At 37.3% G+C, this 26,644-nt stretch overlaps 1 protein-coding gene across 2 annotated transcripts in view; it reads right to left on the bottom strand.

The window, feature by feature from the left end:
* Window positions 1–22,108, bottom strand: part of LOC136848858 (dipeptidyl peptidase 8) — a 43,118-nt gene extending 21,010 nt beyond the window's left edge. Inside the window, exons 1-9 of one of the 2 annotated variants that reach the window (XM_067121678.1) lie at window positions 21,969–22,108; window positions 15,062–15,334; window positions 14,637–14,846; window positions 9,860–9,989; window positions 9,393–9,533; window positions 7,110–7,212; window positions 5,159–5,332; window positions 2,177–2,342; window positions 1,012–1,171 (exon numbers count right to left, since the gene is read on the bottom strand). In XM_067121678.1, coding sequence (XP_066977779.1) covers window positions 1,012–1,171; window positions 2,177–2,342; window positions 5,159–5,332; window positions 7,110–7,212; window positions 9,393–9,533; window positions 9,860–9,989; window positions 14,637–14,846; window positions 15,062–15,316 — 1,339 coding nt within the window. In that variant the 5' untranslated portion in view covers window positions 15,317–15,334; window positions 21,969–22,108. Of the gene's footprint in view, window positions 1–1,011; window positions 1,172–2,176; window positions 2,343–5,158; window positions 5,333–7,109; window positions 7,213–9,392; window positions 9,534–9,859; window positions 9,990–14,636; window positions 14,847–15,061; window positions 15,335–21,714; window positions 21,854–21,968 lie in introns of those variants that run through there. The other variant, XM_067121679.1, reaches the window with a different exon arrangement.
* Between the last annotated feature and the right edge of the window lie 4,536 nt (window positions 22,109–26,644).

Here is a 26,644-nt window from a genome sequence, read left to right as displayed (position 1 = left end):
AATATATAGGTTTGGGTTTGCAGAAGAGAAATGAATTCTCACGATTGTTTATTTAATGAACTGAAATTTAACCCTGGCGACTGGTTTAATTACCCGAGAATGGATGAGCAGAACGACATGTAATTATTATATATGGTATTTCCTCTTGTAAAAATACAAAACACACCTCACTTCCGCGCCACAAGTCGTTCCTTGGGGCATATAATCCCAGAGACACGTAAAGCAATTATTCAAGTTATGCAACATTTACAAAGGTAAAAAGTAACTATGTTGCATACACAGCATCTTGCATAGTCTAGTGTACAGTAGATCTATGATCCTTTAAAGCAGAATAGGTCCTTAAACCTATGTTTCTGTAGCCAAGGAAGAGTACAATTTTCAGCTCTTTTGAACACAAAATTTTTTATTTATACAAGGAAAACTGAAATATTATTGCAAATATTATCATAAAGTTTTATTCTATGTATGGAAAATAACAATGTAATTTAAAGAACGCAGTAAACCCCCGTATTCGCAGTCTCACGATTCGCGGACTCACCTATTCGCGGATTTCTCTATGGAACACGTATACGCATTATTCGCTGAAAATTCGCCCATTCACGGTACTTTTCGCTGAGAAATATTCACTAATTACTGTATTTTCATCTCAATTTCATGACTAAAAGCATTTTTGGTGATAAAGCATTAAAATACTCAGGTAATGGTCGAGTTACGAAAGTTCACCTTACGATAATTCAATTTTGCAATGGGGTAAGCAATTAATACCGATACGAGAATATTTCGAAAATATTTTAAAATTTCGCAACTGTGTATCAATTTCAAGAATAGTGCATTATTGCATTATCAAGAAAGGTTCCCAAATATGACCCAATACTTATCACAAGTCAAATGTTCCCCTCCCATTATAATAGGTCAAGTGCCTCTGACCAGGGCACCTAACCTTAAGAAAAACCCTAATATGGAAGTCTAGTGGCGTCTACGTAAAGTGTACCTATGTGTCAAGTTCCTTACTTTGGTCTTCATGGGATGGCTGGTCTTCTGATGAAGTTGGAGGCTGCAACTGTGTTAAAATTAGGTAGAGATGGCGATGTCCTGTCTCTTCACTAGCCCATACAAGCATTCTCTGAGAAGGGTCACTGTGATTACGCCACCAATATAATAAATTATGTACCTGCAATAAGAAAAATACTCTTCAGTTTAATTAGGTAAAAATTACGTCAAACACCGCAAATCACACAATAACTGGATTTTTTTATGTAATGTTATTTGCAATCTGTTGAATAAAAAAATCCTAACATTACAACAAACTTTTTAAGATGGTGACAGTCTATTATAATAATTTCCTTGGCTGCCTTTCTGTGTGTGTGTGTGTGTGTGTGTGTGTGTGTGTGTGTATGTGTGTGTGTGTCCCACCCCTTCCCCTTCTCCCTCCTCTCCCCTCCCCCTTCCCTCTTCCATGTTTTATGATGAAATAAAATGTGTTGAGATTGAGTACTATTAAAAAAATATTTATAGATTTGTATAATTTTTGTATCAAAGTAATGTACAGGTTTTTCAAATTGACTGAACTTATTGATAACCTTATTCTAATATCCAAACTCTTAAATACTTTCTTATACTTATAGTTTTTTTTATTGTTTACAAATTTAAGCAGTTGTAAATTCACTGTCACTATCAGTTATCCATAAGAAGCAGAGGAGATGGAATAGTGTGTTACGTTTTCTGCTATACCTAAGCTGCTTTTAATTTCTCTTGTAAACTGCAACAGAATTATTATTCAAAAGATTTTTCATCATGTTCTAGTAGCATGCTTTGTCCAAGTTTTTTTTTTTTTTGCTATTTTGTAGCAATACTTGCTGATCAATTTTTTCTTAATGTTCTCCTTACATGCTTACTTGGGAACAAATTTTTTTTTTCATTATATTCTCTTTTGAAAATGGTGGTCTTATACACCACCAAATATGATAACCATCAAAATCACTTATCCCAATTCTGCTGGTGCCTACACATGTAATATCAAAGGTCCTTTTTGGATAATTTCTGTGAATCTACAAAAGATTTAAGATTTACCTTGATGTATATGAATAACAACTCATCTAATAACCGTGATTACAGATGCATACGTAACTAGAAAGAACTGATACAACAAAATTAGAGAAAGCAATGCTATACTTACATCTATCCAGGTGTTTGAATGCTGAGATATGATTATGTGGGGAGCATATAAAAGAGATGAAGGGGAAGAAGGAGAAGCAGGACTCTTTTGACCAGTAAAAGACGACAAGGACAAGAGAATTAACTCTAAACGTTGTTGTCGACGATCCAGCAGTTGACACCATATTCTGAAAGTAAAGAGAGAGAGAGAGAGAAATTATTACTTTTATTATTTAATGTTATTTAATTTACACATAAAAGCTTGAAAACTTATAAATTACATAAAAAATTAAACAAACACTTTTGTAGGGTTTCTTAGTATCTGCAAATGTTAGCGTGTCTGTGAAAAACTCATGTATGACAATTACAGTAGTTAGGTTCCAGTGAAAAGTTCGTGTGTCTGTGAATTCGCGCAACTTGAATCGCGCAAGTTTGGGGTATGACTGTATTATGTATTTTGGGGAAGATTATAAAATTGTTTGTGTAAACTATCATATAGGAATTTGTACAGGTTTATGAACACTTATCCGTAATTCTAACCAAATATTTCATAGAGAAAAGTAATCATTTGCAAAAGTTCAACAGTACAACTATATATGTAATAACAATGATTTAAATAATGTATCCGATTACAGTATTTGCAGGTATTATCACACTGTTACTGTATTCCAGGATATAAACATTGTCATCATACGCTATTTGCATTTGATGTTGTTCAAATTCTCAAAATCTCGGCTGACTGAGTAGTACCAACACCTTCAATGCTATTACGTAGTTGCTAGAAGAAACATAATTTGGAGATACTTTTTCTTGTAAATTAACACGTCGCATTTTTTAAAACATGAACAATACTTGATTGTATAAGCACTGAGTGTAATTTTGCCAGTTCCACAAATTACTTTCACCTGCCTGTTACTTGTTTTACTCAGCCTCAGATATAATCTGCAACTTTAATTTACAGGTATTCCTTCTTAAAATCTCCATTGCGTGAAGGATGAATAAAAATGTATTTTATTTTTACTTATGGAAGCCACCACTGAGAATCGGCAGGGTTTAACAACTTGACAATTTAAACACAACTCTTAATATATGCTTGATAGCTATGGTAAATGATAGCAGCAATCACCTGTTTCTTGATTCATTTGTTTATGTTGGTACAGGTTGACAATCGCTTCATCTGGAATTCTAAAAATCCGGAATTTTTTAATGGAGGATGGATCATCATCATAAGTATTATGGTATAGAGAGAGAGAGAGAGAGAGAGAGAGAGAGAGAGAGAGAGAGAGAGAGAGAGAGAGAGAGAGAGAGAGAGAGAGAGAGAGAGAGAGAGACAGACTATTACCCCAGTTAGGTTGTTACACTGACAGATATCCTGGCAAAAATTGAATAATATAGTTGTACAGTACTGAGAATACCTGTACATAATGATAATTATGTATTCTAATCGTACTGCATGTATTATTACCCTACAATCATATTACAAATTATGAACAGTATGGGCCATCTGTATTCTGATTTTGTTTACATTCTTAATAATCAGATGATTGCGTTTTACCGACATCATCACCGTCTTCAGTTGCCGAATGGAACTTAATTCCGAGATACATTTCTTTTGTAAATTTCAAAGGAGAATTTAAAAACTGCAACTACTTTATTTATAAACGCAGTAAATTAAATGAAGAATGTGTGTGATTTTGCCAGTTTCAGACGTCATTTTTGCCTCCAAAACATTTTGGAGTCTGCTCATTATTCGTTTCTTCAGCCACAGCTACAATACCTGCAGCTTAAAGTTGGTGGCATACTTTAACACCTTCCTTTCCACTGCGCGACGGATGAATAAAAAAGTGCTTTATTTTTATTTATGGAATTACATAGAAAATAAGCAAGTTTTTTAACTAAATAAACAAAACGCAACTCTTAATAAACGTGTGTTAGTTACGGTACTTAACATCAGCAAACAGCCGTTTGTTGATTCTGTTGTTTATGTCAATACTTGCGGTTGTTTATTCCAGTGTTTTGCATGTAAGAAATAGCAATTAATTCTCACACAAGCTACAAAATTGGTAATCCTGGTTGAATGTCTGAACTTTTGCTCATAGACCTATTAATAAGTTAAAAGCTAACTTGCATAAGCTTCATCAGTGAAGTCTATCGAAAATGAGACGGGCATAGGAAGCCTAGCCTAGTATAATGTACTAAAAAAGAAACCCACATATTAGGCATATCTACAAGTAATCTAACAAAATGCATCTCTCACTATACATATTTTATCTAATGAAATCATGGTTTGGGACCATATTTTAAGGATCGCATGATACATGAGATCAGATGATACATGACTATACACGCAAATTACGGTTCTTTTTGATGCTTTGTGTTTTTTAGTTTTGCGGAACGTAATTGTTGGAAGTGAAATATGCTTGTGTATTTAGGAGGAACCTTCAGTTCCGAAATCCGAAATGATCCAAAAACTGAAACGCAGTTTGCCCCAAGGGTTTCATTTAAGTAAAATATGGTTAGCACAGTTCAGTGAATTACTGAAACATTATATGTCACGCAGATTTTATTTGTGGTTATAATTCTTAAGACCGTGGACGTTAGCACAGATGGATGTTGTTTGGATGGATGCTAAGCCCTGCATACCTGTACACATACACAGACACACATACACACTCTCTGTATTGATTAAAGTACAAACAAAACCAGATAAGCTATTTTGTAAATGTTACAACATTTAAAGGACATGAAAATTGTTTTGGTTAGGTCATATCTGATTTCTTTTCTAATAACAGTTAAAGTGACATTGAACATGCCATAGTCTGATTTAATACTAAACATTTCAAAAATCAAATTCTTTTCATAAAAACATAAACGATCTTTTCACAACAATGCAAACGATACATGAAGAAACTATGGCAACTTCCAACTTCTTGTGATAAATGAAGAAACTATGGCAACTTCCAATTTTAATTAACTAAGAACAACAAATCAGTACAATACTTACTGTTTACCATCTGGAGCCCAACCAACGCGAACTAAATACTCGTACCACGGAGCTAATTGTTTTAAATCATGACGAAGATGCCTAGTCGTTACACGTAATTCCTCAGCAGGGCCTATCTCTACTTCTAGAAGTCTTAACGTTGATTCTGCATTAGCCATACCAGCACGGGGAAATCTGAAATAAATGTAAAACGTAAATGAAAGCCTAATAGCCAATCTGCACAGACAACCTAAATCAGAGTATGGAATGGAATATGGAATGGGCAGCGGAAGGAGAAAGGAAAGATTAGAATTAGAGGCAGCACAACAGAAACAAGAGAGAAAAGTAGCAGCAAAGGAAAAAGAATGAGCACTTGAATTACAGAAATCAAGAAATCTGCATATGGTTCAAATTCAAGTAATAACATGTCAGGTACCATTTAAGATTTTGGTCAAGATACTTATAAAATCAACAAGGATGGTATGTGGATCCTTGCCAGGATTCTCAGAGGGTATGTAGTGTATGATGCCAGGGGCATGGTTGAAACTATTTCAGAAGCTTGTATCCTATAAAGATTTAATTCAATTTGTTGCCTGATTATTTTGACTGTGATTTTAGATTGCCTTAGTCGCAAATTTTGTTTTGATGCTATTGCCTTTGCAGAGCCTCTATGCCTTATTTAATTGTCTTTTGCCATATCTTACACTGACAGTTCAATGTTGGATTTCTTGAGGGCTGCTGCTTCTATTTTCTACTCTTGGTATTTTGTCAGAGGCTTATGTCCTTTGTAGTAATTAAAGCATTTGGCCTTAAATAATCTCCATGGGCAGGCTTAGCCCAACTGCCAGTGTTTTGCATTTTTACATAACTGGGAAGGGGTCCAAACCTATAACTAGCAGTAACAATGCAGTGGCTTCAGTTTCCATTGTCAAACTTCTATTTTCTCATATTCTATACATATGTTTGCAAACACACATCTGGGATTTCAAGAGTAAGGATGATCACTTTTGTGCCAGGAACCTTTACGCCTTCCACACTTTCATTAGACACATGGCAAATACTGTACCTCCATTTCTGTTAAGTCATGCAATTCTGTATTGAAGATCACTCCCCTCCCACTGCTGATATTGAGATTGCAATTTACAGCTATTTTTCATAATTTCACCATTACCATTCTTTAAATTGTGAAGCACGCACGACAGGCATTTGGTTTCACGTGGTCAAGCACACAACTATCAAAATAAATATCTCCAGATCATCCAACTGTGCCACCTTTTTTTTGCAGGAATTTGCCTTTCTTCATTACTTCACTTCTTAATCATCTCTCTATCCCAGCCTATGAAGTTTCTATAAGCAAGCTAATTTCACTACTTTAAGTGCTGAAACCTACCTTTCCTCATAAAAAACCCAAAAGAGAAAGTACCGGTACAGTAGATAAAATCCTTTTTGCCATACTACTGTTATAAGTTACTTCACTGTTGTTTACAGCAATAGATGAAATTCTTTTTGCTCTACTGTAATAAACTTCACTGGCTTTTAGTTCATAAAAATGAAATGCTGCAAAAAATTTGGTTATGATAAAAGAGTAACATAAAAAAAGATATGCTGAATACAAAAAATAATAACCAAGATAAATGATTACTGAAAGATTCAAGGATGAGGTCCATGGGATGTAAGGGGTGCACATATGAATGAATAATAAAAGAGGGAGAGACTGGCTTTTTAGTGCAGTTTGAAGATAGTATGAGATATCATGATGGAATAACTATGTAAAATAAGGTAGTACAAAAAGGAAACATATACAGGACTCGAGTGAACACGAACACAGAGAGAGAGAGAGAGAGAGATATCTGAATGCACAGAAGATAGAAAATATGATAAACGGTGCATATTAAGGTAATGATAAACTACAGTGCTGCTTAAAAATACATAAAAAAAAAAAATTTAACATTTGCATTAAAGCAAAACTTACCTAAATTCATCTAGCATTCCGGTGGAATCCTCTGGGAGAATAAACTGTACAATAGGAACTTCGCTTTCATCAACTTCTTCATAAAGTAAACGGTACACACCATCTGAAAAAAGATAAATCATCTTACTACAGCCGCAAATTTCAGTACTGTACTTGGAAAAGGTAAGGTGAAATACATAGAATAGCACCACTGAGCACCTTTTTTATTTGTAAAACCAATAATAATTACATAAAGTATGCACTTGATCCCATATATTTCTGGGTGTGTAACACTGCAATCATAGTGCACCCTTCTCTTGTTGACTACAATTAGGCTTGGCAATACTTCTCTGACTGCTGTACTGTATACAGTATAGTTTGTTTTTATATCAAAATAATAATTTGGTTGTCTTTTTAAGGCTGAATTGTTGTACTTCACTACAGTACAGTCGTCTCTATTATTTGCTCTTCCACGAATTGAAAGTATTTTTTAGCGTGAAAAGCAATTTGCATTTACCTATAAGAAATTGAAAAGTGCTGATAAAACTGAATATTGCTGAGTTAGGGGCGTGAAGCAGTGATCATATGCGAGGAGGAGGAGGAGGAGGAGGAGGAGGAGGAGGAGGAGGAGGAGGAGGAGGAGGAGGAGGAGGAGGAGGAGGAGGAGGAGGAGGAGGAGGAGGAGGAGGAGGAGGAGGAGGAGGAGGAGGAGGAGGAGGAGGAGGAGGAGGAGGAGGAGGAGGACTGGCCCTTAACAATCAAAGATTGCATTTCCATCTTCTCTACTTCCTGTGTGACATATGATAAAGCTTCAGAACCCGAGATTTCATCCACCTGAGGTTGAATTCTGTTTATCAGAATGGCTCCTAATCTAACTCTGAGGCATCTGAGGGCAATTTGAGGTTTGGGTTCTTGAGGTCTTGAGGCAGACCCATCAAAATTCTCTCACTGGTGATAAAAAGAAGTCTGTCCCCATCTCTGTCTGAAAAAAGCCAAAAAGAGTCGATGCTCATCCCCAGGTGCACAATTGACTGTACCAGAAAAAGCACAGATTTGTCACCACTGGTCAAAATGCCCAGCCCTGAGGCTAAACACACAAGATAATCCTTCACCTTCAAGATCGCCTGAAACAAATTGGTGAGCACTAACCAGTCTTCCAAATATAGCAGAACTTTGATACCAGGCAGATGACTCCATCCTGCTCAAGATGACAAGACACAGGTGAATACTTGTGGTGCTGTAATCCAACCAAAACACACAGCTTAGAATTAGAAGACCTTTCCAGACAAAAGGTAGATACTTCAACTGAGGATGTGTCAGGAAGTGTGTGTCCTATAGTCGATAGAAATCATCCAATTGCCCTTCCAAGTGGCTGTCAGGACCAAACTCACTGACTCCATCGAAAAGGGAGTAAAATGAACAAGCTTACTGAGACTGAAAATGTCCAATATTGTACTGGTACCACTGGTTGAGCTGGACTACTTTATAAGATAAATATGCATACAACTGTTCCTGTTATTTTAAAGCCGAGTTGTAGAAAAGAATAATACTCTAAAACTGAGTTGTATACAAAGAATAAGACATTCCTCCTTTAGCTTTGGAAATGAGTCTATCAAGGCGAGGTTAATACTCCGACACCTCATCAAGAGACGCTGCCCCTTCAGAACTAACATTTATATAGCTATTATCATTATCACTATTTCTTATATACATACATATATAGTATACATACATACATTTTTTTTTTCATAGTGATCGAGTGGTCAATGCTAAGGAAGGAAATGAGATAGTAGAAAATGGCAAATCCATAGGCAAAGACGACAGAGGGGGAAGATGGGGGATAAATGCCAGAGAAGGAGACATACCCAAGACCATCAGCAATGACATCATGGGATGCTGATAGCAAGTACCAGACGACTGGAAGAGAGACGGCTGGATGGGAGCTGGTGGAGGGTTCTTGCAAGACGTCACCACGGAACAAGGACAACAGTCCGAGCCTTCATTTCAAGAGGCAATTGCCGAGTGGCAAGAGCCTGCCCCAGCACAAGGCTGGTTTAATCTAGATAAATAAGTGACTGATGAGGGAGAACACTAATACAAATAGGAAAAATTGTCATAAGGTGATGAAAATGAGGTGATAGAGGGGGGAACTTGAGTAAGGGGGAGGGTTTATGTCATAAATGGAAAAAATAGGTAAGAATCATTTTACAACTGAAACTTATTTCATCTGCCAGTCTTAGGTGCAATGCAAATACTACGGTCACCAAGCAAAAAATACAAGAAACACCATTCAGTTAACAATACCTGTAGAGATAGGCTGCCACCAATATCCCTGATATCGGGAAAACTCTTCTTGCATAACATAAGAAGGCATTCCTGCACTTTTAGGGTCATATTCTAATCTGCCACTACCACTATGAACATGTGTGACCCTCTTCTCTTCCCCTGAAATAACAAAAACATTAAACAACAGTGTAACACCTTGTAAATAAGCAAATTAACAAACAAGTACAATTAAAGCCATTGTTCAAAAAGTTACCTTAATTAATTTCCACTCTCTCCATTTGCCAAGTTCAACCCAGCACTTACACGTAGACAAGTGTCCAGCAATCATAAACTGTTTACAAGCTGGCCAAAAAGAGTAAATGCCAAAATATTCAAATAATCAACCAGGGAAAAAAGTGACATATGTATTGTCAATTAAGAGTTACTAAAAAATACAAAAAACACTGTAATTCAGACAAAAAACATCATATGCATCACCAACCTACCTGTTTTTGTATTATAAAGATATATATCATACTGAGCAGCAAAGGCAATTAGGTTTGGATTAGCAGGACAGATCTGAGGGTTGAGGCGTACCTGACAACTCACTAGCTCCTTTGGACTGACAGCACCCATCTGCAAGAGGATATGCAACATAAGACGACTTCACACCTGCTATAAAAACTGACATATTCTAAAGAAAAAAAAGCTATCATTTTAGGATGTGCCAATTGATAGAAATAATATAATCTCTTTATTATACAGAAAATATAACCTTGCATATGAATTCACACATTTTCTCTTCATATATATCTAACCATAGCTTGGAATGCTACTTCTGATTTTACAGTACATCCTTCACGAATACACACTAGTAAAATTTAATCTTTATCTTATCCAAAAACTTTCACTAAACATGGTTGAGTATTTTATGACTGAGTTCAGTTCCTACAATTTTGCTGGTGGCAAGTGCAATGGTTAATAAACTAGAAGTCCCACCACTCCCTCAGATGGATAACTCAAGTTATGAGTGCTTAAATTTGCATACAAAATCCACACAAAAAGAAAAAATGTAAGGTAAATATATAAAAATCTAAAGTTTGTATATTAGAATGACATTTTCAGTAAGTTTAACATTTTCATAGGGTTTCATAATTACTGTTCACGTAACATACAGTCGATGTGTAAGCCTAGCCTATTGGCTGGCCTGCACGTGTATACATATGTGTGTGATCACATGTATACATACATGTGTGCACTATGCAATTTATTTAATGCAATAAAGTACTGTATTGTAATTAATACAGTAATGTGAATGCATACATACACATGCATTATCTCTCTCTCTCTCTCTCTCTCTCTCTCTCTCTCTCTCTCTCTCTCTCTCTCTCTCTCTCTCTCTCTCGTATATTACTTTTACTGACATACATTTAATGCAGTACAGTATTGTTCTAATACAATAATGTCATTTAATGCAGTGCGGTATTGTTCTAATACAATAATGTCATTTAATGCAGTACAGTATTGTTCTGATACAATAATGTAATATAAACATCTTTACTGACATTTATTTAATGCAGTACAGTATTGTTCTTAATACAATAATGTGTGTTTATTAGACAGATCTTGAATTCCTCTCACTTTCGGTTCCAATTTAGCTTCCTTTATGGACATCCCAGTCCTTGTAAGATTTTCAATTCTGTATTATACATATAAAACATGCATTCTTTGGACCTTGAGTGATGATCTTGCCCACAGTTTACACACTTTGGCCAACTACATTTCCATTGTGTGGCATGTTCGTCAGAACCACAATAAGCACATATATGTTCATTTCGACAGTTTTTCTTCGTGTTCCCATATTTACTACAACTTTGACATTGCAGTGCTTTTGGGGCGTAAAGTCTCAGTTCTTCATTTTGGCCCGAAATTTTTATTTTTTGAGTTAGGTCTTGACCTTCTAATTTTATTTTTGCAATTCTTCATATTCTATTATTCTGTTTACTTAGTATTATTATATCTCGGTTTGTTATTATTTTAAGGAAGTCCAACAGTACACTGAATGCTGTTCATGGTGTCATGTTTTTTTTTATAATTACACTTATATTATCAATACTTTTTATGGACAAATAATCTTCAGATTGGTTTTTTGTTGTGGCTTCTATAAACCATGTCCTTTTTTATTTGTCTGAATGACATTTCCGTTGTTGGACGTCTTTTTAATAAGTAGTTTTCCAATTTTAATGCTGAAATTTGTTGTTCTGTTTCCATGGCCAGAAACCTTGACCAACTTCCACTCCCAAAGAGAGAGTCAAAGTGAGTCAAGGTTGGATCATGTTGATATTTAATCTTTTTGGGTGTTTTATATGGTATTAAAGTTTTAATACCACCCTGATTTTGATTATTTGGGTCCAAACATCATCGGGTAGTTGATGGTCCTACCACAGTTCCCACTACTTAGCTTTGGATATAAACCCAATACCAGCTATGATATCTTTTCCTATCTATCAGGTCCAATACATTTTACAAAAGGAGGAAAACTCCACAAAATTAGTCCAAAGAAATATATAATAATATATGAGACTCTTGGACTCAAACCCGGGAACAAATTCCTGGGGTTCAAGAGGCCCCTCACCACATCAAGGTGGTCCCATATCAAGGGGGGGTCTACTGCCAGTAACCCACGGTACCAGCACCTATGCTGTTGTTGACCATCAGAATGATTGCACTGGGCAAGGACCAGTTAGACGTTCCAGACAACTGGTGGGGCTACACTGAGAAAACGACAGCATTGCCTGTTCTATGTTTGATGACTGGTTTCATTCTTTCATAAGCAACTTCGCTTGTTTTGAGACTTTGTATTTTTACTTGGTTAGTGTTTTCATATCACCTCGCCAGATTGAAAAAGGGAATCGAACAGGTTCCTGAAAGCTTTCTGTAGACATACTTGTCATCCTGAACCTATTCTCACAAAATCTGTATTTCCCTCTCGCGGTGTTAAGAAAATTCTGGATAATCTTGATATATGGGATGGAGAAGATCCTGATAGTTTCTTCATGTTTTCAAAAATTTTCTAGGGTGTTGTCTCCCAAGATTAGCAGATTCTAGATTTTTATGTCAATGTAGCATCTCTGTGGATGAGCACAAGCTCAGTAATACAGTGCCTGTTCCAAAGAGTAGCATATCTGCAGACTGCAGTAACTACAGGCCGATCTCTATTCTCCCCGTTCTCTCCAAAGTTGCTGAAAAACTTATTTTTAAGCCACTATATAAGTATGTGGAATCTACAGGATTGTTAGCTTATAGTCAACATGCGTACAGGAAGCAGTTAGGTACCTGCAATGCTCTTGTAGACTTGACATGCCATTTGCATGGGAACCTTGATAAGGGTTTTGAGTGAAGAGTAAATCACAAGGCACTTATTTATAAACTTCAGAATCTTGGAGTGGGTGGATATGTTTTAGGATTAATTCTAGATTTCCTTACAAGTAGGAAGAGCGAGTTGCAGTAGATGGGATCTTTAGTGAACCAAGACCTATTGTGTCTGGAGTTCCGAAGGGCACCGTTCTTGGTCCACTGTTAGTTTTAGTATATACAAGTGATATGGAAAACAAGATTGTTCAGTATACTGACGATGCAACACTTGTGGATCTAATAAAGTCTCCATTCATGAAAATTGAAGCTGCCCTCGGCCTTAATTGGGACATGGACTGGATCAGAGAATGGTGTAGTCGGTGGGGTAAGAGGCTGAACTCCAGTAACACAAAAACACTATTCATTAGCAGATCTCATAGATTTCTCACCCCATCCTTCCCTTCAGGTGGATGGAACTTTGCTGAATGAGTCTGATGCTTTAACTATTCTAGGTTAACTTTTGACTTACACCTTACTTTTGAAAAACATCTAATGAAAGTTTCAACAAATGTTGCATGAAAGTTAGGTATTGTTCGGAAGGCCTCATACATCTATAACAATGATAAAAATCAATGCAATATGTTTTAGGTCATTTGCACTTCCTTTACTAGAATACTGTTCTCCAGTGTGGATGTCTGCCTCAGCTGATATTTATCTCTTTTAGATAAGCTGTTTGTGGGGGTAGGTTTCTTTTTCCTAATAGCAGCAGTTATGACTTGGACCACAGACAGATGGTCTCTTGTTTGTCACTTTTTCATAAGTTGTATTTCAACAGAGATCTTTCACATTGACAATTGAGCCCTGACCCCCTTTATCTGCTGAGAGCAACCAATTCGCTGAACAGTCAAACTTCTCAGTTCCAGAGATCCTTCACTCCTCACACCGTTGGACTGTGGAACGGCCTCCTAGATGTCGTGCAATTGGAACTTCAGTAGTTCAAGCGAAGATGCAATGCATCACTACCCTAATACTATTCTCCTTGCATTTTAATAAATTTTTATCTATTTATTTTTTCTTTCTCTTTTTCAATAAGTGAGATCTTTCTGTATTTCCCTTTACTTCCTCTTACTTCTTCCTATGAGAACTATATTCCTTGGAAGCCTGAATTTCAAGGCAATGACACAAAGCACTACACCCAAGAGCAAATACAGACAGACTATACATAACACGAAAGGAAGGGGGGAGAGGACTACTAAGCATAGAAGACTGCATCAACATCGAGAGCAGAGCACTGGGGCAATATCTGAAAACCAGTGAAGACGAGTGGCTAAGGAGTGCATGGAAAGGACTGATAGAAGTAGACGAAGACCCAGAAATATACAGACAGAGGAGAATGAAAAACTGAACAGAGGAATGGCACAACAAACCAATGTACAGACAGTACAAGACAGACAAAAGAACTGGCTAGCAATGAAACACGGCAATGGCTACAGAGGGGAGAACTCAAGAAGGAAACAGAAGGAATGCTAACAGTGGCACAAGATCAGGGCACAATGCCCTACAGACCAAACTTACATATATGATCATTGCCCAAGCCTCCTCTGCATCCAAGCTAGGACTAGGGGATACCAAGAAATGGCTGGTGATGGCACCACACAAAATCCCCATCCCTAGCTCACAAGGATGGTGAAGTCATCTTGCCAGCCAAATCTATCAAACCAAGAGCAGGCCTGGAACTCGGTGGGAGGTGCCAACAATCCCAATGACCTACCATGACCCACTTCGGCATATCAGGGAGAAATGATCCACACATATGTTGTACAACTCACCACAGTAACTATACAGCCATTCTGATCAGTTTACCAGCCTCAAGACATTTTACCATTACTTTTGTTATATAATGGCTTCTAATGTCATATCTAGACTTACTGGTTGTTCTGGATGCACACACTGAAATATGGTTGAAGATGCAGGGAAGACTAGAGTACCAGATGAAGGGTGTAACTCATAATTTGTAATACCCCATGTTGAGATACGTCGTCGTTCACTTAACAGCTGCTCTTCTCTGGATGTACGCCGCCACAAGAAAGAATGTCCGGAATCTAGAACTTCTTGATAAACTATGCGGTTACCCCATGTCTGAAATAAAAAGTTTTCCGGTTTGAATTCGGGAGTCCTTAGCAATTAACACACAAAATAAACAAAAGTAAGAATTCTATGCTGACTATAAGGAAAACAATGATTTCTCAGTCCTGGCTCAAAAATGAATTTACTCCCTTTCCCTAAAATCTTTAGGTCACTGCTTTTCCCAGCCCCCGAAAACTCAATTTGAAAGACACCAAGGCATATCTTACCGTCTTTAAATTGATATCTGCATAAAACAGTGTGGATTCCCTGCCTTGACCAGGAGACAAAAGGAAATAGCATCTTAGCAATGTGGGGCCAAGACGCCTGAAGGTGACATCTGTGGGTGTTTTGACAGATAAATGCAGAAAAGTTCTTCTCAGCTCTCGAACACGTTGATGAACTTCCTTCCAATTCATAGAGTTCCCTGAAGTACCAACAGCACCCCTTGTCACACCACTACTTCCAGTAGTTATCCGTGGCATGCTTATTTTGTTGAAAATCTGAAAAATATAAACAGATGTACAATTAAGTCTAACACTGATGAAAAGTTTTCAACACCTCAGAATCATCCATACAAAAACATAACGTAGGACTTAACTCTTATCTCTTATTAGAGTCTATCAAGAAGTTTCAAACACCGTATTACAACTCCCATTTCTTCACTTCTAAACTGATAAAAAAAATTATAAAATTTACAAAAGTCTTTGAAGTTTTTCAAGCCTTAAAATAGTTCCTAACAAAGAAAACCAAGGCCAGCAGTTTTCCAAATTTTTCTAACAAGCATAAAGCATTACTTAAGTCGAAATAAACTACCTATGTTGAGGGATGGCTCTAACAACCATGAGAAATGAATTCCTCTCCTGCTGAATTTTGCATGTAGCATAAATCAATGTAAAATGACTGTTTGGAAAATCACAATTACAAGTAGAAGTCAATTTTTTTTAAAGCAAAGTACAAACAGCTATACTTGGGTAACCCCAACATATTTGACCTCATATACAGTACACACATACACACACACTCAATTATATACAGTAACACCCTGAACTTAAGTGATTCAAGTTGCGCGAATTCACAGGCACGCAAACTTTTCATTGGAATCTAACTAATTGTCATACTCGAGTTTTTCACAGACACACGAACATTTGCGAATACTGAGAAACCCTGCAAAAGTGTTGTTTAACTTTTTATGCAATTTATAAGTTTTCCAGCTTTTGTGTGTTAATTAAATAACATTAAATAATAAAAGTAATAATTTCTCTCTCTCTTTTACCAAGATGAGAGAATTTTTATGGTACATGTATATGTTTATTTGTGTTGTATGATAAATTTTTTTACCTAATAATAAGTACTAACTTTCAAATATTGATAAGATTAATAATACTATAATAACATAACTGTAATTACAAAATTCATATGTGATACGTATTTTAAACAAATAAATGTCTTCCCCTCATCTTTTGTTCGAAGCTCAAAGGCAAAAGCTGTCAGACATGTCGACTTAACATGACAAGAAGGGCTAGTGTTGCTGATTAGCGGGTCAAAGGTTTCTTACAATTTTCTCTTTCTCTCTCTCTCTCTCTCTCTTGTTCATAGTTAGCGCTGTACAGTAGTTTAAACCGATCTAATTTCACCTGTACCATCTATGAAGTGTAAATGCACTAGTGTGGCAAATATGTTCTAAAACATAGAGACATAACCAAGAATTGTATTAGTCCAAATAAAAAACACTATTTGTTCATGAAAAAGCACTTCAGAACAAAGAGAAAGAGAAGTAAAATAAAGAAGTTATTAAAAAGAGGTTGAGAAGACTTCTAAAAATAGATCGGTCGGAAGGGGAGGGAGACAAATTCTCTTCCAACTCTCTATTTTTGTCAATCATTTATTTCTTTTTTTAAGGGTAATGTATTAAGCTAACTTTTACGTGAAATTACAATAACTTTAACTTCATTTAAAAGTTAGCTAAATAATCTGGGTGCACGGTTAGGGTCATATTTAGTGTTTAAACTTTAGAAATAAGCATTTATTAGCATTTTTTTAGACTGTGCCAAACTTACACGAAAATTCGCCGTGCGTGAGGGGTTCTGGAACCTAACCTCGCACGTGTGCCTGTGTGTGTATATACATGCATATATATACATATATATATACAGTCGACCTCGTTAAGACAGACTAATAGGGGGGGCCAGGTGTCCATCTTAGCCGATAGTCTGGTTTAACTGGCGATATATAATATATATTTACATATATAACCTATAAATACCTATAAATATACTGTATTTCATTATTTTGATAGAGTATGGATAATAAGCCAGTGCAGAAACGTTTGAAGCTCATTGTAAAAGATTAAAAATGAAGAACAAAACATGATAAAAATGATAGAATTCAGGCTGAGACATAAATGCATAATTATTAAGTAATGTTTTTTTTATTTTGGTTATTTATTCAAAATAGTTTATCATCATCTATATTTATACACTGTTAAATAAATGTGAGATGATTAAGATCATCAGTAATAAAATAGTGGGACGATTAAGACCGTAAGTTCACTAACACATTTTGTTTTCAACAAAAACATTCCGTAAAACGCAAAAATATACATGGTCAAAATTATTGTAATACAACTTGTGAATTTTAACGTTAAATAAGACTATAAAATACATTTCATCATATCGATCTTGGAGAGGGTTTTTTTTTTTTATTGTTACCAATGTCATCATCAGTTTGCAGTCATAAATCTGAGGACGGTCCAGGAGTAGGATTCACAAGTGATGACGCATCACCACAACAGACTGTTGTGGGATTTCTCATACCACTGTATTAAAGTTTAAATTATTGTTGAATTCCCCTTTTAATAAGGACTCCCATGGAGAATGAGGTAGCCAGCTCCTGGGAGCCATCCCTAATGGCCTTATCTGTGCATGAGAGTACTCCCAACCAGTCCACAGCCAAGTCCCCTTGAAGCGTACTGCAGTCTTCCATTTTCTTGCCTACTGCCACGACTGTCCAGTCCAAGAAGCTGAATACTTCAAAGACTTTAAAGACATCAGGTAAGTTTGTTGTAAAATTTGACAACACAGACAGCTGAAGTTTTTATATGCTATAAAGTATCAAAAACTGAGACACTTGGACTGTTAAACTCAAAACAAGGACGGTTCAAACTACACAATCCTATTAATTTTTTAGTTTTCTCACTATCGTTCTTCCCTGTGACACAGGGGATATAGCCTAGTACAGCTATGTATCATAATACTGTGGTAGAATCTTAAAATTAAAATAAACTGGTGAAACTGGTGGGTCTACCAAAATAATAAGTGTTTTTGAAGCAACACTAGAATAACAAGTTGATTATCATTACTATTAGATAATTTAACTAGACCGCCAAGCCAGAGCACTTGAATCATGAAGTACCTTGAGACTTACGCAATCAACAAAAATCTAGGTTATTAACCCTCTAAAATTCTGATGAAGTCATATGCCATCATGCAGTTGCCAGCCTTGCAAGCCTGATGACTGCAAAATGACAAATTTTTAAAGTAATTTGTATTTTTCCTAACATACAAAACTGACGTCTTTACACATGGGATTTACTTTCAGTGCAAGCTGGAGCCGGCTGTTTAATTTAAAGCAAGGTGGACACTGGTAGCTGGCTCCCGACAGAAGGGGAGGAATGCACTTTAACTGTAACTCTCTGCTTTGACTTTAACTTCTTGTTTTTGAAGAGTAGTACTAATTCGCTCCCTACAAGGTATGTGCACAAACAAAAAACTACTACCGTATTTTCTTTTCTGACTGCAATACACAACTGCCGCACAAAGGGCTGTTTGTCTAAATTAGTAGCCACAGCTTGCCGATATGTATCCAACATTTTTAGAGAAGCTTCACACATTTTTTAAGTACCAGGATTTTGTACCAGAGCCTTTTATGTAGGAGTATTCCTCAATGCAAGCTGGAATCTCTCATTGAAACTCAGTAACAAGATAGTTAACTGGTGGTAGGTGGGTGAATGGGCACACCCCATACAATGACATCATCTAGTACTTTTTCCTTTGGCATCAGGGACTGTGTGGGGTGGTTGAGGTGGGATTAGGTTAAATGGCTCGGTTGCATACTTAGGAAAAATACAAATTACTCCAATAATTTGAGATTTATTCCTGTACGAATAAAAAACAATCTCCTTTCATGAAGGGGGGGAGACTCCTTTTGCGGGATAGTCTCTCATCTCACTGCAAAAGTTGAATATACAACAGGAAATGCCATGCTCCTGGTCACGACAGCCAAGAGGAGCAGGAGTGACTCCTGCACTCTCCTTGGCAATCTGGCATAGAGATACAAGGTTGATACAGCCCTGAGTCAGAGTGAAATGTCTTAAAACTTTTACCCTCGAAAAACTAGGAGAAACAAATGCTGCTCTACAGATATAACAGCAAAAGGTCGAAAGGCAACTATTATCTGAGTCAAAGATGAACTGACAGATTCAACCAATGCCTTTACAACCAGCTCCCACCCAACCTTGTCAAAAGCGAGTGAAGGGAGCCACATCTTACGAGCTGAAGCTCTACACTAGGAGGCTTGATTGTGAAGTCTGCCAGTATCTTGGCTTGTCAAACATGGACTCAGCATGACTGCTGCCTTGTTGAGGAAGAAATAAAAGAAGGGAAAGAGAGGCACCTGCTCACTTAGTCAACCTCCAGCCCTATGTCAACCGTGTACCTTAAGTGAAATACTTTTTAGTCCAAGAGACTACAAGACCAGTTGGGTAGTCACTGTGGGTTCTCAAAAAAAAAAAAAAAAAAAAAAAAAAAAAAAAAAAAATTTGAGGTGACATCCCCAGGGTAAAATGAGGTACAGGGCTTTCTTTGATGTCTTCCTCTACTGCCCAAGACACACACGTTAAACCCCTGAAAAACAGCATACCAGAAAGAGGAAACAGAAAGATGGTCTATAAGAAGGATGATATAAAACACCCATACATATGGTCATGCCAAAAAACCTTCACTGATACAACTTCAACAGGAGAAGAACTACACAAAACCATTCTTACAAGTCAAACATTGCCAGCAAAACATGCCACCAACAGTTGAGTGAAAGATTTTCACTCTTTTGCTGTTAGTTAACTATGCACTTAACAAGCTTCAATAAACACACAACTCCCAAGCTGAGCCGAACCAAAATAGGGACAAAGAGAACCATAAATAACCATGGTACATACGCAAGCAACCATTCTTTTACGTACCCCTACCCTGCAATGCCTTAGGCTAAGGTAATGTAAGGTAAGGTCAGGTTAGGGGGGGGTGATCCAGCGGGGGCCAAGACATGATTAAGTAGGACTCTGCATCCGAGCGTCATCCCCAACTTTCATAAACTTGAGAAGTGTTGTCATATGATCAGTTTCCTGCAGAAATGAACCACATTTGTCCAAGCAAAAAAAAAATGAGAAAATTTCACATCTATATTCTACTAAAATGATTTCAATATCATATTTGTTAGAATCAAATAAAAACCACCAAAAAACAATTGTCTATGGTTTTAGAAGAAACCCTGTAACTGAAAACTATTAAGGACTTTGTTTAATGCCACTCAAGAGTCTAGATCATTTCTCAGCTTGATAAAACTTGTGTATAAACATGAAACGAAAACAGATCAACACAAAGCAAACAACCAAATTTTTTACAATAAAGTTTTAAAAATAAGTAGGATATTTTGCACACGAGCAACTGTGCAATATTGTCAAGTTCCACCAAAATGTACAGAAGAGACGAAGAGCAATCACTGAATATGGAATCGGTGTCAAGGAATAATTATGAAATGCCACACAATATCTGTGTTAATAGTAATTTTCAGAGATTTTGGAAAAAAGAAAAATAAACATCACAGAAAGACTTATCAAGAACATAAGCCAATGTCATATATAATGTCAAGGTATACAATATACAGACACCTAAAAACTACCAGAAAAAACATTTCGTTAGAGGTAAAAGCGCATTCGAGTTTTGTACGCTGCGTCAGTGGACCACAGCCATCCTTAAGAGCAGATCAGCAACGTATCTCAATGCGAATAAATCCCAACCTAACCTTAACCTGGGTGCTGTGCCTTGACCTGCAATGGGGCAAACCCTGAGGACAGCAGAACTACATGTGGGCAACTGCTTGGTCAAATTTCACTTCAGTACCAGAACCACTACCAGGACTGCTATGTTTAATACCAGCCCCAGGGCAATGAATGGTGAAACATAAACTCAAGGCTGTCAGTATTCCAGTAACAGTAAATCTGCAATAGGTTTTTGTACAAATTTCGTATTACGCATATCAAGACGACTTGAAAGTAAGGCATAAAAAGTCCATTATCGAGCTGCGGTATCAAACTAAAATAACGCCCATCTCTTCTGCAGTACAACCGTTAGTAAAACTGAAGACTACTACTGCACGCTACGGTTTCATAACTGCCACTTCACTCAGAAAATAGGGCTTAGGTGCTGCGTTTGGTACCATCATCTTGGGGATGCGTGTGCAAACAAACTAGGCAAGAGGAGGTAAATATTAAAAACACGAACCAAAAACAAACAAATTAAAGGCGACTGGCAGGAACCAGGGAGGGTAGCCTAGAAGCCTTCAGTTTCCCTCACCATTTCACTAAGGGGTCACCTCATAATATTAAGATGGGTCGTTGGCATGCTCTCCTACCTTCCCTCCCCCCCCCTCCAACTTCCGACTACTGTGAAATTAGCCTAACTGCCGTATAAAACGATTCTGGAAGCGAGCCGTCCACAACGGGTGGCCAAAGATCCTTCGCAGGGCGACGAAGGTCTCCCCACTGCAGGCCAAAGACCCTGCCAGGGAAGGTCCTAGGCAGGGTAGGTTAGCCTGAACTGTGACCAACCTCCAGCTAACGCGACGTCTTCTCCTCTTACAACTCTGCCCCCGACCTCATCCGGCATAGCAGGAGGCCTCCCAGAGGCAGGTTTGCAAAGGGCGGACCTGTGCCAGAGCCAGAGCCAGAGCCAGGACAGAGAGCCAATCTGAGAACAACTTAAATCGCAAGGAGCCAAAATGTTCCACACATAAACCCCCCCCAAGTTCACTTCTCGCCCTTCTAGTTTTGTTAGAGCGTCAGAATAAGGAAAATGACGTTACCTGTCTTGTTTCAGGTCATTTTTCGCGCAGACGGTCACGACAGGAGGCCAAAATACTACCCAAGTGTCAAAAATTGTGTTAAAAAAATCGTCTGTCTACACGACCGGCCAGGCTCAGGCCTACTAACGCCATCTATTGACAAAATGTTTTTTATTATTTTCGTTTGGAAATTATCTGTTCCGGGCAAGTTTGGGTCTCTAACTGATTAAAAAACATAAAATTTTTATATTAGATATTAAATTAAGTATCTGCTAACGATAAGTCGTCTGATTTTTATTTGACTACGAATGATTAAAACACCACTAATTTTCGTAGTAAACGCCCTCTCCTCCATATTTGAAAGAGGCAATTGGTGCGTTTATCATAATAAGCAATAACAGCACTGCTAGTAACTGCATGGTGTAAAGGGTGCTTCAAAAACCCACAAATTTTTCGGGACACTGTAAGCATTTCATTAAATCTGTTTTTTTAAATCTGTCATATGCTATAATTAATAACGTGGCAGGTTATTACACATAACTTTAACAGCTGACGACCAAAACTTCATCCAGAAGGGCTTCGTTACTATGCAGTGGGTAGCCTACAGGAGAGCAATAAGAGAGAGTATAAGCAGTAAGTAATGGACCTAATAAATAAGAGAGTGTATATGTCGAAGAATAAAGGACTGTTTTCATTTCTTTAATTTTTTAGATACAGTTGTTTAATGTTCAGATTGATCTTTTTTTTTTCTTTTTTGCTATTATTTAGCACCATCAAAGAGGAACACGAACTATTGCCAATAAGGTTAACTTTTATTACGAGTGGTGAGCTCAAATTATAATATTAGAATTCTGGTTTGACGATAATCCTTGCAAATGGCTCTTACGTAAGATGGTAAGGTAGCTGGACACTTTAAACAATGGAATCATCAGTTGGAAGTACAAGTAACAAGTGGTGCCATTGAAAATCATAAGAAAGTGAAATGGTAATTGTCTTTCACTGTGCTGGAGCGTGAATTTGTGATACCTATGGACATTTTGAGTTCATTAGACTCAATGATGAAAGTGACCCCTGAAACGGTATTTTCTTACATATTGGGCCGAGACAACATGAGTTGCTTCAAATACGCCTCTTCTGGAACGTACCAACAAAGGGTCCCTTTGACCGGTTTCTAAATGAACTTCTACTTGTGCTGATTCTTGTGATTTCAGCAACACAAGGATATAGTACTAAAGAAACTGTATTCAAAAATAAAAACTGTCATTAACCTATGACATTCTCATGAACTTCCCATTCATCATGCTGAAGGAATAGTGTAAACTTTTGTAATAGATTCTACAGCTAACAAATCCTCGTCAAGTTGCTTCTGTTCAATACATACCTACTTAAAAACCTCAGCAGAAGTTGAACAACACTGCGCTGTTGAAAATTATGAATATAAACTTTTGGAAGTAATTTTCATCACATTGAACATTTACTTTTTCTTTGCTGGGTCAGTGAACCACAGAATATACATCCTTTAGATTCTAAAGGATGTATATTTTGTTGTTACTGACACAGCAAAGAAAACGTGAATGTTCAATGTGCTCAAAATTACTTCCAATCAAAGTCTGAAAAACTTTCAAAGACCATGCCCTTACTGTTTACTCATGCAGATGGGAGTGACTTAGTTTTTGACAACAATAGCATGTGGCTTGTTCTTACTGATTTTGACAATGGTAAACGTCTAAAACCTCATGAGGAACTGTTAGTAGATAATTGTACTGCATCAAACGTTTAGAAACAGAGAACCAATGGTCCTGCCTTATTAAAACTTATTATGTTGTATAACTGTTGAAACCTAGGAGAAGCTACTCTTTTCATAACCACTAGTAAAAACGGGGATAAAAATGCTTTAGCGTAAAATTTACCGTTGTCCTCCAACAAGGTGACATCATGGTATTCCTCCTTGCGCACTGCCATCTTGAAAGTTGCCATTGATATTTAGGATGAACTTGATGGACTGGTATCTCGAAGCATCCCTGCTCCATTGGAAAACTCTTCCTAACTGGTAAATGAGATGCTGCAGTTGTAAAGCCCAGTAGTGTGTTTAGAGTACACGTAGACCTACAACCACTCAAGGTTACTCTGATGAGGCAGCCTCACAAGCCACTGACATCCGACTATGCCATCCCTAATCTATGTTAAGATGGTCGAGTGTTTATCAACCTTGATGCTAAAACAGCCTAGTAGCATGCAATAATGGACCTCACAGCTAGATATCCGACTACTGTGATCACCCCATAATGTCACTATAGATGACTCAGGCTACCCCTTCCATCAAAAGATATAAATGAGCTACATTCACGTTCCAAAAATGGTACACTAGCCGAGCAAGCCCATTTTAAGAAACCAAAGGCTTTCCAAAGGAAATAGTCCTAAACGGCATAAGACACCTCCCATGGGATGCATGATCAGTTCTGATGGTGTTAGAGTAGACAAAGCTAAGATACTAGCTATCCTAGAGATTGACTGATTGATTATATCTATTAAAACTGGCGTCACAACATCTCGGTTATTGGCCCCGTAGTAAATTTAAATATAAAACTAAAAATAAATAAGTTTAAAAAGAATTTCATATAAAAGTATCTAAAAATATATGTACATAATCATATTATCAATACTTACATATACTTTGCATGTATAACTTAAATTTTGTAGAGGAGGCCCGCCTCCCACATAAAGCTATATATCCTCCCTATGTTGCAATCCTCGGATGACCTTCTCTGTCACAACCCCAGGACGTGAACCTACGTCTCAAATTCCCAAGGCTGGGACACTCGACCAGCAAATGCCTTAGAGTCAAGGGCATGATACAGTCATCGCAAAAATGGTGGATTTTCACGCGACACCAAGAACCCATGAGTGAGTCTTGTATGTCCAATCCTCAATCTGCATAACATCGTTTCTTGTCTCCCTGGTATACACAGATATGACCAAGGAGACACTGATGACGTAATACTGCGTATTTTTTTAATTTGTTGCAATATTTTCCCATTAGGACTGCCAACTCTTTTTAATTTTCTGACCCACTAGAGGATATAAATCCCAATATGGCAGTAGGCATCTTCTGGGTCCTGGGGAGCTGACTGCTGACTTTGCGAGTTGGGAGATGATTCAAATGCTCCTGTACATAATCTTACTCCTCCATGATGAATGGAATTGAGCATTTTAAGGCCATTTGGCTTTGCAGAAGTGTATACTTCACATTCATAAGTTAATTTTGAAAAGACTAAGGCTTTATATATTCTCAACATCTGAGTTCGGTCTGCACCCCACGAAGTGTGAGACAGAACCTTCAGCACATTCATTGCTTTCAAGCATTTTGTCTTAATATATTTCAGATGTGGAATCCAGGTCAGCTTGCTATCAAAAATCAACCCAAGAAACCTTGCTTCACCAACACATGGAATTCTCTGCCCATGTATGAACACATCTGGATCAGGATGGAATCCTCTTATACGGCAAAAGTGCATGGTTACCGTTTTACTAGCAGAAAATCCAAAACCATTCATCTCAGCCCACTTTACTATATTATCAATGCAGAGCTGAAGGAGGCGTTCAGTCACTGCCATCCTTGTTGCTGCAAAGGATATCGAAAGGTCATCAACGAAAAGGGTATACGTATGTTATATCTGGGGAAATTATTTTAGAAACCCCATTGATTGCTAAGGAGAACAAGGTTACACTTAAAACACTTCCCTGGGGTACTCCTTCTTCTTGATTGAATACATCTGACATTGCTGCTCCAACCTGAACCTGAAATAATCCCTTTTTTAAATAAGCCTTAACAAAGGGAGGCAAACTGCCTCTCAGATTACATTCCTAAAGGGCCCTCAAAATGCCACTTCATGTTGTATCATAAGCCTTCTCTAGGTCAGAGAAAACAGTAATGTGATGCTGCTTGTTAGCAAAAGCTTCACATATTGAAGATTCCATTCGAACCAATACATCAGTTGTGGAGTGCGTGCTTCGAAAACCACACTGAGCAGGTGGCAGATATTTACCGCGCTCCAAGTACACATCAAATGTGTGTTCACCATTTTTTTCCGTGATCTTACACAAACATGATGTCATTTTCTGTCTTGAATGGGTCTTTTCCTGGTTTCACAAATGGTAGTAATTTTAGCATCTTCCAAAGCTTAGGGAAGATATGCTCTCGGTATATTCTGTTAATGAGGCTTAATATGAAAAGTCTGGTATTTTCATGGGTATGCTTAATCACTTGAATATGTTATATCATCCGGTCCAAGAGCTGATTCATTACATTTATTCAAGGCTGATTCAAATTCTCTCATAGTAAAAGGTACATTATACTGTTCATTTCTTGATGTATTAAAATCAATTTTGACCTGTTCCATTAGCCGCCTTTGAAGTGAATAGGGTCCATCATCATTTTTCTTTGCAACATTAGCAAAGTGATTAGCAAACTCATTTGCCACTAACCGGGGGTCCGCTACCTCACAACCATTGATCTTGATAATTGGAGGTTGACAAGGAGTAAATTTGCCCGCTATTTTTCTAGCTCTCTTCCAACTAAAGTCAGGGTGTTTTCGGATTTAGTGATTGCAAGGAGTACAAAATAGAGCCGCCAGGTGAACAAAAAGGACTACGTTCCCGTGATAGAATAACCCCAGTACTAACTGAGCTACATTGGC

Source organism: Macrobrachium rosenbergii, chromosome 19 (assembly GCF_040412425.1).
Source record: "Macrobrachium rosenbergii isolate ZJJX-2024 chromosome 19, ASM4041242v1, whole genome shotgun sequence".
Taxonomy (NCBI): domain Eukaryota; kingdom Metazoa; phylum Arthropoda; class Malacostraca; order Decapoda; family Palaemonidae; genus Macrobrachium; species Macrobrachium rosenbergii.
The sequence above is the reverse complement of the archived record's forward strand: the minus strand, read 5'-3'. Positions and strand labels throughout refer to the sequence as shown.